Here is a 13013-nt window from a genome sequence, read left to right on the forward strand (position 1 = left end):
TTCCCTGATTCAAGGACCATTCCCCTTGTTTTAGTTGGGTACGACTTAGAAAGTCCGCTTCCTGGTTCTCTACCCCTTTTATGTGTAGGGCTGATATGGATAGAAAACTGTTCTGTACTAGGCTGAGAATTTCGGAGGTAGTTTCCATTAGTGTTTGAGACCTGGTACCCCCCTGGTGATTCAAGTAAGCTACAACTACTTTGTTGTCTGAAAAAATTCGGACGTGATGCCCTTGTAATTCTCTTAGGAAAAAACGTAGTGCATGATTCACCGCTCTCAGCTCTTTTTGGTTTGAGGAAGTCTCGAGTTCCTGACTTGACCACACCCCCTGAGCGACTTTGTTGTTCAGGTGAGCCCCCCACCCTGTGGGACTTGCGTCTGTTGTTACTATCTGAGGGTTCTCTATTACCCATGGAATCCCTTTTGATAGATTGGTGGGATTTAACCACCAGTTTAGGGAATGAATAACAGGCGAACTTAGAGTCATGCGACCCTCTAACCGACCTCTCAGTAAACTCTGGTTTTTTAAAATGTCCCACTGGAGGGGTCTCGTGTGGAGCTGCGCCCACTGAACTGCTGGAAGGCAAGCAGAGAGGGACCCTAGTAACGACATCGCCTTCCTCAGAGACATGGATGGTTTTGAGCAAGCTTCCGACACTAGATGTAATATCTTTTGTCTTTTCTGAACTGGGAGGCGACATTCTTGGGAACTTGAGTCCAAAGTGAGACCCAAAAATTCCTGAACCCTGGTTGGTTCCAGTTTTGATTTTTGAAGGTTCACCAACCAGCCTAGTTTTTCCAAAATGTCTATCACTCTTTGGCAATGCTGACTGCAGAGTTGGGCCGAGCTGCTGACAATCAAAAAATCGTCCAAATATGGAACGATTAAGATGTCCTCTTCCCTTAGATGTGCCATCATCTCTGCTACCAATTTGGTGAAGATGCGAGGTGCGATTGATATGCCAAAGGGAAGGGCTCTGTATTGGTATTCCCTTATCTGCCCTTTCATGACCACTGCCAGTCTGAGGAATTTTTGAGAATTCTTGTGGATGGGGACGTGATAATACGCGTCGCTGAGATCTAGAACTACCATGAAACAGTTCGGAAACAGGTTTTTTATTGTCAACTTTATTGATTCCATTTTGAATCGTTTGTTTTTTACGTAAGTGTTTAATTTCCGTAAGTTTATTATGGTCCGGAAGGACCCGTCTGGTTTGGGAACCAGAAATAATGGGGAGTAGAAACCTTTCTTCCTCTCCAGAGGGGGAACTTCCAGAATGACATTTTTGTCCAATAATTTTAGGATTTCGAGTTCTAGAGCTTCTTGTTGTTGGGGAGAAGACCTCGGTGAAGTTACTACATAATGTCGGGGGGGTAGGGAAAAAAATTCTATTTGAAGACCCGCGTGTAGGGGCGTGGCCTGACTGCTCATGGTGGAGGCTGCTTAATCCAGGAGCTCCTGTTCCCCTGGGCACTAAAGCATCTTTTAAAGCACCCAGGTCAGCTTTATTATTCTCATTTCATCAAGGGAATCACCTCTTCTTCCCTCCTCCTAATGGGGAAACTAAAAAACCTGCATTCTGCGGTTCCTAAGCGGGTTTCAGACTACTTCCCGCCAGGCCGCTCAGACGCGGTGCCTCTCTCCAACATGGCGCCCCCTTCTCCCCGCTCTGTCCGAGCTTCGCGCCGAGACTCCCAAGCACAGGACACAGCCTTGCCTGATCCTGCATCAGATACGCCGGTCACACTCTCCCTGATGAAAGGGCTGCTATCGGAGCTGCGTTCCTCCATCCACGATGATATACAGACCATTGTTACGGAACTTAAAGGAGAAGTGGCAGATCTGGGCAATCGCACAGACCATTTGGAAAGTAAAATGGGCGAACTAGTCCAGTCTCATAACACCCTCTTGGACGAGCATGGTCATCTTCAGCTCGCGGTGGAAGCTCTGCAAGCAAAGAACTGTGACCTGGAAGACAGGCACAGGCGGAATAATGTCCGCCTTAGAGGCATTCCGGAACTGATCTCTCCTGAGGAGCTGAGACCCTTTCTGCAGGATTTTATGGTGGAAGTACTGCCTGATCTGGATCCCAGAGACCTAAAAATAGACCGAATTCACAGAGTCCAGAAACCCTCTGGCATCCGTGCGGATCTCCCTCGTGACGTCCTCGCAAGGATTCATTTCTTTGAAGCCAAGGAATCATTTTTAAAAGCTTTAAGGGCAAAGTCCTCCCTCTCTGAGCGTTTCGCAAAGCTGGAGGTTTATCCGGATCTCTCACCAGGCACCCTTGCCATACGCCGCACGTTTAAGCCCTATACAGCACTGCTTCGCGACAAAAACGTGCCATACAGATGGGGTCACCCGACACGCCTTATTATTCGGAGAGACAATTCTACTCATGTCTGCCTTACTCCGGTTCAAGCAGCGCAACTTTTGAAATCTTGGAACTTTCTCACAGCTTCCCCTTCTAAAGCTTCTCACCGCCCGGGAAACGATTCTTCTGACAAATCTGGCTCTAGTGGAAGAAGGATTGATGCAGAGTGGAGGATCGCTTAAGTAATCCCTGGCTGATCTGGTCTTTATTCTCTTTATGATTACCTTGCCCAGGGGACCGTCTTCCTGGTCTCCTGTTTAATTCTTGATTTGATTGTCTTTTTTTATTTGTTAATTTTCTCTCTCGCTTTCTAGGTTGTAATATTGCTCTCTCCCCCCCCTCCCCCTTCTCTCCCTTTCAACCCCCTCTATCTCTCCCTTTCCTGTCTCCCCCCTTCACCGTTCCTCTCCTTAACACCTACACCTGGAAACAATGCCCCGCAGAGCGTTTTTTTTTCGCTCCAAATTGTTTTTGTTTCTCCTTTTCTTTTTTTTACTTAAACTACTTCTTGTACTTAAGTCCGTTAAATGTCTAAGAGAAATGGATCTCCCCTGTCATAGGGCAAGAGACCCTGCATTTCTCTGTCCACTTCTGAGATTTTGTTGTAGGTTTTATCTCCTATGCTCTCATTGTCGCTCGTCTGCGACTGTTTTATTGTGTTATGTTTTTGTAGTTATGTTCCCTTTCCTTTTTTTCCCTCACCTGTCCCTCCTTTTAAGCAGCACACTGATAGCATTAGTTTTTGATCCAATGGGAGTCACAGGAGTTCAACCAGTTTTTCATTATGCCTACATCGGTATTAGCCTTGAATGTTAATGGTCTCAACTCTCCTCAAAAACGTTCGCTCCTATATGGTCAACTTAAAAAAGCGCGCGCAGATGTAGTGTTTTTACAAGAGACCCATCTTTTAAGTGCAGATAACCACCGAATAGTCTCACGTTTTTATCCGCACCGTTTTTTTTCCAATTCACAGCATAAAAAAGCTGGGGTGGCGATTTTTATTAGCGCTAATCTGTCATTTGAGCTAATTAAAGTTTTACCGGACCCTGAGGGAAGATATCTACTCGTGATTTGCCGTTTAAATGAAGCTCTGTTCTCGTTACTAGCGATTTATGCCCCGAACTCCAAGCAAAACACTTTTCTTAAATCATTATTAGATGATCTATCTCCTTCTATGGTGGGACACAAGTTAATTGCGGGCGATCTTAATGCCCCCCTTAACAAAGCTCTCGACTGTTCGAATCCCCTTTCGTTTAGATCTGACCTGGCCCCCACTACCGCCTCTTTTCATTTACATGACATCTGGCGCTACCTCCATAGTAACGAACGTGACTATACCTTCTTTTCCCCGAGACATAAATCCTTTAGTCGTATAGATTACTTCTTAGTAAATGACTCTCTTCTCCCCTTATGTGTTGCGGCTAGCATTGATACTATCTCTTGGTCAGACCATGCGCCTATTACTTTAACTCTCTCGGACTCCACTCCCCACTCACCCCTAACTTCCTGGAAAATGAATGAACACCTCCTAACCTCAATGACTAATCTTGACACTCTTACCTCTCACCTAAAAGAATTCTTTCTTTTCAACAAAACTGAGGATATTGCTCCAGATATTTTGTGGTTCTCTCATAAAGCCGTAATGCGTGGTCATTTGCTTAAATTGGCAGCTTATGCTAAAAAGCAATATAATGCGAGTTTGGACTCCCTCCTATCCAAGATCAAAGATCTTGAAACTTCTCTGCTGTCTTCACAAGATACTAAAACTCTTGCGGATTTAATGAGAACCCGGAATGAACTTCGTTCCCTTCTTCTCTCGCGTGTTGAACTCCAGTTGAAAAAGATCAAATCCAATTATTACAGTATGGGAGATAGAGCTGGTGCCCTCCTTGCCCGTCGAATTAAAAAAACGGAGATCCGTACTAGAATCTCCCACGTCATCTCTCCTCAGGGAGATACAATTCGCAATCCTATTCTAATTGCCGAACAATTCCGATCTTACTATAACGATCTTTACAACTTGTCTTCCTCCCCCTCTACCCCGCAACCCTCACCTGTGGTTATTTCTGATTTCCTCTCAAAAGCTAATCTCCCCTCTTTGTCCACAGAGCACTTAGATTTTCTTAACAAACCTTTTTCCCTTTCCGAAATTCTAGATGTAATTCGGTCTTCTAAAAAACGCTCGGCTCCTGGCCCAGACGGTTTCCCCTATCAATACTACTCTTCTTTCTCCTCCCTTTTAGCTCCTCATCTGTTATCTCTTTTCCAATTCTGGCAATGTGAAGGTCGCATTAAACCTGAAGGACTAAGAGCGTCCATTTCTACAATACCAAAACCGGGGAAACCCCCCACAGACCCGAGCAGCTACCGTCCGATAGCTTTACTTAACTGTGATTTAAAAATTTATTCTAAACTATTAGCGGACCGTCTCAAAATAGTACTTCCGTCTCTGGTGGGGCTGGACCAAGTGGGATTCATCCCTGAACGTCAAGCCAGAGACGCCACAAGAAGGACTATAAATCTCCTGGAGCTTCTTGAGAAGAGAGGTTCCCCCGGTGTACTCGTCTCCCTGGATGCTGAAAAAGCTTTTGACCGTGTACACTGGGGGTACCTAGAAGCGGTCCTGGATAAGTTTGCTTTTAGTGGTATATTTAAGTCAGCCATTATGGCCTTATACTCGTCTCCTGGCGCTTTTGTTAAAGCTGGTGGCTTTTCCTCCTCCACCTTTTCAATTTCAAATGGGACACGCCAGGGCTGCCCCCTTTCCCCTCTAATTTTTGCTCTTATTATGGAGCCTTTAGCTGCTATTATCCGTACTCACCCTGCTATCTCAGGCATATCTGTGGGTCCGATAGATCATAGAATTAGTCTCTACGCAGACGATGTCCTTCTCACTTGCACGAATCCTCCTATTTCTCTTCCTTCTATCATGTCTGTTCTCTCGGATTTTTCTAATGCTTCTTTCTATAAGCTCAACCTTTCTAAATCCTCGATCTTTCCAATTAACCTCTCCTCTTCCTCTCAACAAATTCTTTCCGAACAATTTTCCTTCAGTTGGACTCATGGCGGATTCCGCTACTTGGGAATTCACATCTCCCCCATCAAACATATTATTAGAGTTAATTGCGACTCCTTGCTCTCCTCTATCCGTTTATTATGCGCGGACTATGCTGGCCATAATTTATCTTGGGTAGCTCGAATTCAAATTGTTAAAATGATGCTTCTCCCTAAAATTCTTTATCTACTCCGATGTATCCCCCTTCCTTTCCCTAAAAAATACTTAAACCTCTTCCAATCAATCCTGAGTCGTTTCATTTGGAATAACAAAACTCCCAGAGTTGCGATGTCCACTCTGACCCTCCCATTCTCTAAAGGCGGATTTGGAATGCCTGATATTTCAACGTATTATTCGGCAATCGTCTTAGATATAGCTAGAATTTGGTGGTTAGAATCCCCCCCCTCACAATGGCTACAAATTGAATCATTTTATTCTCCGCGGGGTTCGATTAGACTTCTCTTGGAAATGAGCCTTCTTCGTCGAGTCTCTCCTCCTTTCACCCTTAGTTCTATTCAAAGTACCCTCGCGCCCTGGCAAAAATTTAAGAACTCACACTTTCCTTTTCTTTTTAAGTATATTTCACTGCAGGCGGTGAGTGCCCTTATGGGAGGGATGTCCTTTGCCTCTTGGGTGAATGATCTCACTCCCATAACTCTCTTGTCTGACCTTCTGGAGCGGGGCAGTATCTCCCCTTTTAATGTCATCTCTGCTAAATTATCCCTTCCTCCCACAGCCTTGTTCTCCTACCTTCGACTCCGACATTTTTTAAATGCGGTATCTATTCCAGTGTATGACCCGTTTGAAATTAATCTATCTCTACAAGCCCTTTTTGGTCAAAATAATCGATCCTGCCGCGGAGTCTCTATTATATATAAAGCCCTCCTTGCCTCACGTTATGTGACTAAACTCCCCTATATGGTTAGGTGGGAGTCCAAGCTTGGCTTTTCTGCCCCCTTAGAACAATGGTTGTCTGCTTCAGGCCATGCTGCTCATTTTACTCGCTGCATTAATCATCTGGAGCAATCGAAAAAACTTATGTTTAATTGGTATTTAACCCCAGCTCGAATTGCCAAATTTCGTGGTCCGACCCCTTCCCTCTCCCCTTCATGTTGGAAGGGTTGTTCTGAATTAGGTTCGGATGTTCACATGTGGTGGTTCTGTCCCGAGGTGAACCGTTTCTGGACTTCTGTGGGTGACCTCCTCTGTTCCCTCACAGGTCTTCCCATAGTTCTAACTCCCTCCCTAGCTTTATTGGGTTTAAACTTGGAAGCTTTTCCTTGTATACTTAGGCCCATTATAACAAATATCCTAATTGCGTCGCGTCAAACTATAGCAGCGCATTGGAGATCATCAGCTCTCCCTACGCTATCTGAAACGATTTCACGTTTAAATTCTCACTGTGATTATGAAATTATGCTTGCTCACGATTTAGACCAAAAAACTAAAGTTCTGAATTGGTGGGACCCCTGGTTATCATCTGTTCATAACACAGTTAAGGTTCCTCCCTGACTCTCTTTGGTCCCACTTCTTTTATTTTCACTAGACTACGCTGTGAATGTTTTATTTTATGGTTCTCTTACTTTATACTATACATATTTAGTAAATGGTGATGCTGCTCTCCTCCCTTCTCCCTCTCTCCCTGTTTACTTTGTTCACTTTACTTGATGCCTTCATGATCTATGTTCATGATTGCTCTTATTGACATTTGATTTGATCTTTCTTATGCTATATGCATGTTGTCGGTATAATCCTAATAAAAATTTATTGGTTTAAAAAAAAAGAAGACCCGCGTGTATTAGATTTAGTATCCAGGGGCTGGTAGTGATTTTTTCCCAGGCCGGGAGGAATTGAGACAACCTCCCTCCCACCCTGGGGGAGATGTCACTTAGGGGGGGGTTTCTTATCTCGTGGGGAACTACCGAAGAGGAACCCCCTTTCTCTTCTTTTCCCATCATCCCAGCGGTTTTGTTCTCTTGGCGGTCTTCTAAAGAATTTCCTACTCCGAAAAGGCCGTTTATTGAACGTTTGAGGTAGGATGGGGAACCCTTTCTTTTTATCACCTGCTTTTTGCAGGATGTCGTCTAGAGTCTCTCCAAAGAGAAACTTGCCCTCACACGGAATAGAACACAGTTTGTGTTTAGTTTGTAAATCTCCTGGCCAGCTTTTGAGCCACAGGGTTCTGCGTGCGGCATTCGAGAGGGCTGCAGATTTAGACGTTAATTTAATCGAATCAGCAGACGAATCGGCTAGAAATGCCGCGGCACCTCTAATCATGGGAATAGAGTCTAACACCTTATTTCTGGGTACCCCATCCCTCAGTTGTTTCTCTAAGTTGTCAACCCAGATCATAAGGGAGCGTGACGTGCAAGCCGCTGCTATGGCCGGTCTCAGGCATCCCCCCGCCGACTCCCAGGCACCTTTGAGAAAGGTGTCGGCTCTCTTGTCAAGAGGATCCTTTAGGGTTCCCATATCTTCAAATGGTAACGCGTATCTTTTTGAGGCTTTAGCTACCGCGACGTCGAGTTTGGGAGCTTTATCCCATGAAGAGGAGGATTCCTCTTCAAATGGATATTTTCTTTTAATAGAGGGAACTGATGCATTTTTCCTCTCTGGTTTTTCCCACTCTCTTTTGATTAAGGTTTGTATATTTTCATTTAGGGGAAAAACTTTTCTCTTTTTTTGGCATAGTCCTCCGAACATGACATCCTGAACGGTTTTGTCAGGACGAGGGTCCAATACACCCATTGTCGACCTCACTGCTTTAACAAGGCCGTCGACCTCGTCTAAGGGAAAACAATGACGACCTCCCCTTTCGTCATCTGAAGAAGAGAAGGAGGAGTCCTGTGTATCTGAGTTTACGACATCAGAGCTGGAGGAATCGGAGTTCCTATAGGGATTAGGTTTTTCTTTACTGACTTTCTTTCCTCCTTTAAGGGTTTTAAAAACAGACTCTACCTACCTCTGTTTTGATTACGGAGCGTAACTCAGAGGCAAAGTTTGGTGTCTCCTCGCAGAGGACTTGACCAATACACGAATCACATAACTTTTTATCCCAAGATTGCGGTAATTCTATATCGCATAATGGGCAGGTTCTGTGCTTTGTTTTTGCCGTTCTCTTCCTTGCCTAGGATAAAGGAGAAGAGGGACCCCAGTTACAAACAAATGAGCTTTCACGAAGATCACTCACCAATCAGACGCAGCCACAGGTACCGGTTCTGGAGGAGGGGTAGGATCTTGAAGTGAGAGATCCGTAGATGGTAGCTGATTCACCACACTGGAACTCTTGCTACGTTGCGTGGAATGGCTACCAGACCGAGAACTCCGGGTGCCCGCAGAGGTTCGCTTCTTCTGTGCGTCCGGTTTCGGTCGTTGATGGTGGCGCTGCTGCTGCTGCGGTGGCGGCGGCGGCGGCTGGAGCTGCTGGTCGCTGTCTTCCATGGCTCTATTAGCTTGGGACGGCATGCAGCAAGGAGTTCCCTATGCGCGCCCTCTTTTAAACAGAGCGCTTCTTAATAGCCCCTCCTCTGTGGCTGCGTGAAGGAGGAAGCGTCCTTTTTTTTTTTTTTTTTTTTTTTTCCTCTGACATGCTACTGCGCATGCGCGCGCCGTCAGGGACCCGGAAATGAAGCAATCCAGTTCCGGGGCAGCGCCATCTTGGTGCACCTTAGTTACAGCGCTGCCCCCGAACCGGAAGCCACATATTACCTCCGGTGCGGCGCCATTTTGGAAACGCCGGCGTCCTGAGTGGCAGAGTGTCGGGAGCCCCAGCCTCCTATCCGGAGTGGCGGCTACACTTCCTCCCGCTCACGCTGACGGCCCGTCGGTCGCAGCCGTGGCGGCTTCGGACACCGCACCAGCCGTGGCAGGGGCCTCCCCGCTGCCAGGACTCGGACTGGCCGGCTCCGGATTCCAGGCTTCTTCACGGTTCCAGCTTCTCAGGTACCGTCCAGAAGGTTCCCCGTCAGGGACAGGAAACCAAACTGATGCAGGGGAGAGGTACCGCCCTTTTATCCTGTAGGTTTCCTGTCCCTGAAGGGCGGATCCCCTCTCTCTGGTGTGCTGTCATGGGCGACTGAGAAATAAAGAATTGCGGCAGCCATTGGTCTGAACTCACCTGACACACTGGATATTTGGCTGACGATGACGCTAACGACCCTCTGGAGTTCTGTTCTCAATTTTTTTGTCTGGAGGAATTGATGACACAATTAGATAAAAGATGTAAAAAAAAAAAAAAAAAAATTATGACTAAAGTATAAGGAGGGCTTTGGGTACCTGAGGATCTCCGGACGTGGCAAAATCTTCACAGACTTTCTGATACTTCTCCAAGACTTTCTGCAGCTCCTGGAATCTCTGCATTGTGCCCTGGGAAGCTTTTCTCTGAAGTCCTACCAACAAGATATTATAGGTTATTGGGGCGTCTTTTCCTGTAACTCAGATTTGGCACCAGAATGAAAGTAGCAAAGTGGCGGAATAGTTACTGCACAACATGGCGGCCACACACTGCATTAGCTCTGGGGGCTGACCATCCTGGGCTTAAGTTTGATATAATGCATCTGAGAAACCTGTAGCAAACCCTCAGCTGTGAATAATAAAGAGGAATTCCTATCACTTTATAATTGATAAGTCTGGGCACTGGTACCCCACTGGTCCTGCGAATGGAAGGGTTGCAGCACTGATTCAGCCCTACGGCCCCTTCTCTGTTCTTCCCCACATAGCTGAACTGCAGCCACTTGCTGTATGGAGACTGCAGATGGCCCCAATTCACTTTCATACAGCTTTGCTGCAGTTTCCCTGCACAGCGGGAGGCCGAGGTGTGGCTCTGAATAGCACTGTCTGAATGGGTGGGAATTCCAGTGGTCTGGACCCCCCACTAATCATTAACTGGTGATCTATCCAACGACATTTCCCTGAGGAAGCTGCTTGCTTGCAGAGATACGCGTGGGGTTCATTTTCTCTGACTTGCTTGTTATAATTTTTTTTTTTTCTGGTCTTTGGATCCCATATATTGCCGATCCCTTTAATGACCGATATGATTTATTTGTAAGGTATGTGGCAGGTAATTTAGGGATGATTCTAACTAATAGTTATTAGACATCACATATAGTTACTGTGGATATTTATTACATATATTTTCTGTACTTATTGCACTTTGTTAGATATTATTATTATAATATATATATATTTATATTATATATATATTTCTACATAGTATTTTTGCCATTTCCAGAAACTTGATATAATGTCATTTTAGTATTTATTTCATCACTTAGATATTCTTGCAGCAGTCCAAGTTATGGGTAATTTTGAGGTTTTTAATTGTTCATATGTCTCAATAAAAATATATCTTTGATTACTATGAATTTGTGTGCTTATCACATTTTGAATACTCTTTTCCCTCGTTTTTTGTACAGTTATTGGCTTACTCATATAGCACCAATCTATAGAATATTATAATAGATAGATATGTATATTCTATTCTACAGATGGGTGCTATATGAGTAAGCCAATAACTGTACAAAAAAATGAAACGGCTGGGCATCCTCATACATATACTTCCAAATCCTAACGATAGGTCATCACTTAGATATTCATAGATAATTATTAAATATCTTGTGATGACCTAATAGTTATGAATTGGGTTTTCAGCACATTTGGGTGATTTCTATTCACCGACAGAATGCAAGAACAGTGAAAGATTCACAAGCAAAAAGTTAGAGAACTTTCCACTTTACAAAATTCTGACATGTAGGTCTGCGAATAAGCAGCAAGTAGACCACAGGACACCAGGTGATTGCTGAGAAAGACCCCGCTAAGTAGCACTAACCTTCTTGATTAGTTTGCCTGTGGGTCTGTGCTGGCGCTGGGGTCTGCGGCGCTGCCTGTTGCTGCTGCCATAGCACTTTCTCGCCTTCAGCCAAATTTGATTATTTTACTGTGGTGAAGGATGTTGAATTGTTTGCCAGAAAGTAGACTTTCAAAAAATTCTTTGCTAATCAATCTAAAAATGAATTTCCTACCAATATAGAGCAACAAGCCTTGGCAGATTTGGAGGCACTTCTGGCAGAACAGACGGCTACGGAAGATGAAAGTTTTCCCACATATCTACATGCCAGGTCGCAACATTTCCCCCCTTCAGGTATTTGTAATAATGTTGAAATTTTCACTAAATTAATTAAACGAGACTTGTCCAAACTGTCTGAGGATAAGGCCTCGTTCAATCTGACTTATGCCGAGAATAGAGCTATTCAAGAACTCAGAAATATGAGACAGGTGGTAATTAAACCAGCTGACAAGGGGGGAAATGTTGTGATATGGCCATGTGATATGTGTGAAAAAGAGGCCCTGCGGCAACTTGGTGCTAAACACTGTTACAAAAAAATTGGATGGAAATCCACTTGTAAGGTTTAAGTTGGAACTGGACTCCATGTTACAGGGAGCTCTTGATCAGGAACTAATAACAAATAGAATGTTGGAAGGCCTCACCAACCAATTTCCAGTAGTCCCAACATTCTATTTGACACCTAAAATCCATAAAGATATGAACAACCCACCGGGTCGCCCCATTGTGTCAGGGATTGGTGGACTGAATGAACAAATATGTAGATTCATTGACTTCTATCTACAACGATGTGTAGAAACCCTGCCATCTTTTATTAAAGATACAACTGATATTTTGACTCGACTTAATAGCATCCAGTTGGAACAAGATATGTTCCTGGTGACATGTGACGTCGAGTCACTATATACATCGATCTGTCACGACCATAGGATCACGGCGGCTAGATTTTTTCTACAGATGACAGGTATGGATGATGAACTAATACAGTTCATCATTGACCTCTTACAATTTACGTTAACTCATAATTTTTTTACTTTTAAAGACAGATTTTTCCTACAGCTCCAGGGAACTGCGATGGGGGCGACTTGTGCGCCCTCATACGCAAATTTGTTCCTGGGGCTGTGGGAGAGAGATGTCGTATATAATTTGGAGGACTTCTCTGCCGTGATCTCATGGTCCAGATATATCGATGATATATTATTTATTTGGCAGGGTGAGGAAACATCACTGAACTCTTTTATCAGCCAATTAAATAACAACCAACAGAACATTAGGCTGACATATAAATACAGCAAAGAGAAAGTTGAGTTCCTTGACGTGTTGATCGGGGTAGATGGAGGTCAATTTATCACGACCGATGTATTTCGGAAAAGTACAGCAACGAATTCATTATTACATGCTACGTTGGCGCACCATCCACAGACAATTGGGGCGATTCCGGTGGGGTCAGTTCCTGCAGATGAAACGCATCTGTTCGGACAACACCAAATTCAAAAAACAGGCCAGGATCCTGACTAACAACTTGCAGCAGAGAGGCTATAACCATAAGTCCATCAGGAAGGGGTATAGAAGGGCATTAGCCACACCCAGAAATCAGCTACTGTGTCAGAAGAATAAGGAGGTTCAGAAATATGAACAACCAGTTAGACTGATTACAACCTTTAATTCTAGATGGACAGAAATTATGGACATTCTGAAGAAATATTGGCCTATTCTGCATGCTGATGAGGACCTATGTAAA

At 44.5% G+C, this 13013-nt stretch overlaps 1 protein-coding gene across 2 annotated transcripts in view; it reads right to left on the reverse strand.

Annotated features, from left to right (window-relative positions):
- GLE1 (GLE1 RNA export mediator) overlaps positions 1 to 13013 on the reverse strand; it is a 77112-nt gene that overhangs the window by 25404 nt on the left and 38695 nt on the right. For both annotated transcript variants that reach the window (XM_077284382.1, XM_077284383.1), the window contains 2 exons: positions 9706 to 9818; positions 9548 to 9617 (listed from right to left, as the gene is read on the reverse strand). In XM_077284382.1, coding sequence (XP_077140497.1) covers positions 9548 to 9617; positions 9706 to 9818 — 183 coding nt within the window. The remainder of the gene's footprint in view (positions 1 to 9547; positions 9618 to 9705; positions 9819 to 13013) is intronic.

Source organism: Ranitomeya variabilis, chromosome 2 (genome assembly GCF_051348905.1).
Source record: "Ranitomeya variabilis isolate aRanVar5 chromosome 2, aRanVar5.hap1, whole genome shotgun sequence".
NCBI classification, from domain to species: domain Eukaryota; kingdom Metazoa; phylum Chordata; class Amphibia; order Anura; family Dendrobatidae; genus Ranitomeya; species Ranitomeya variabilis.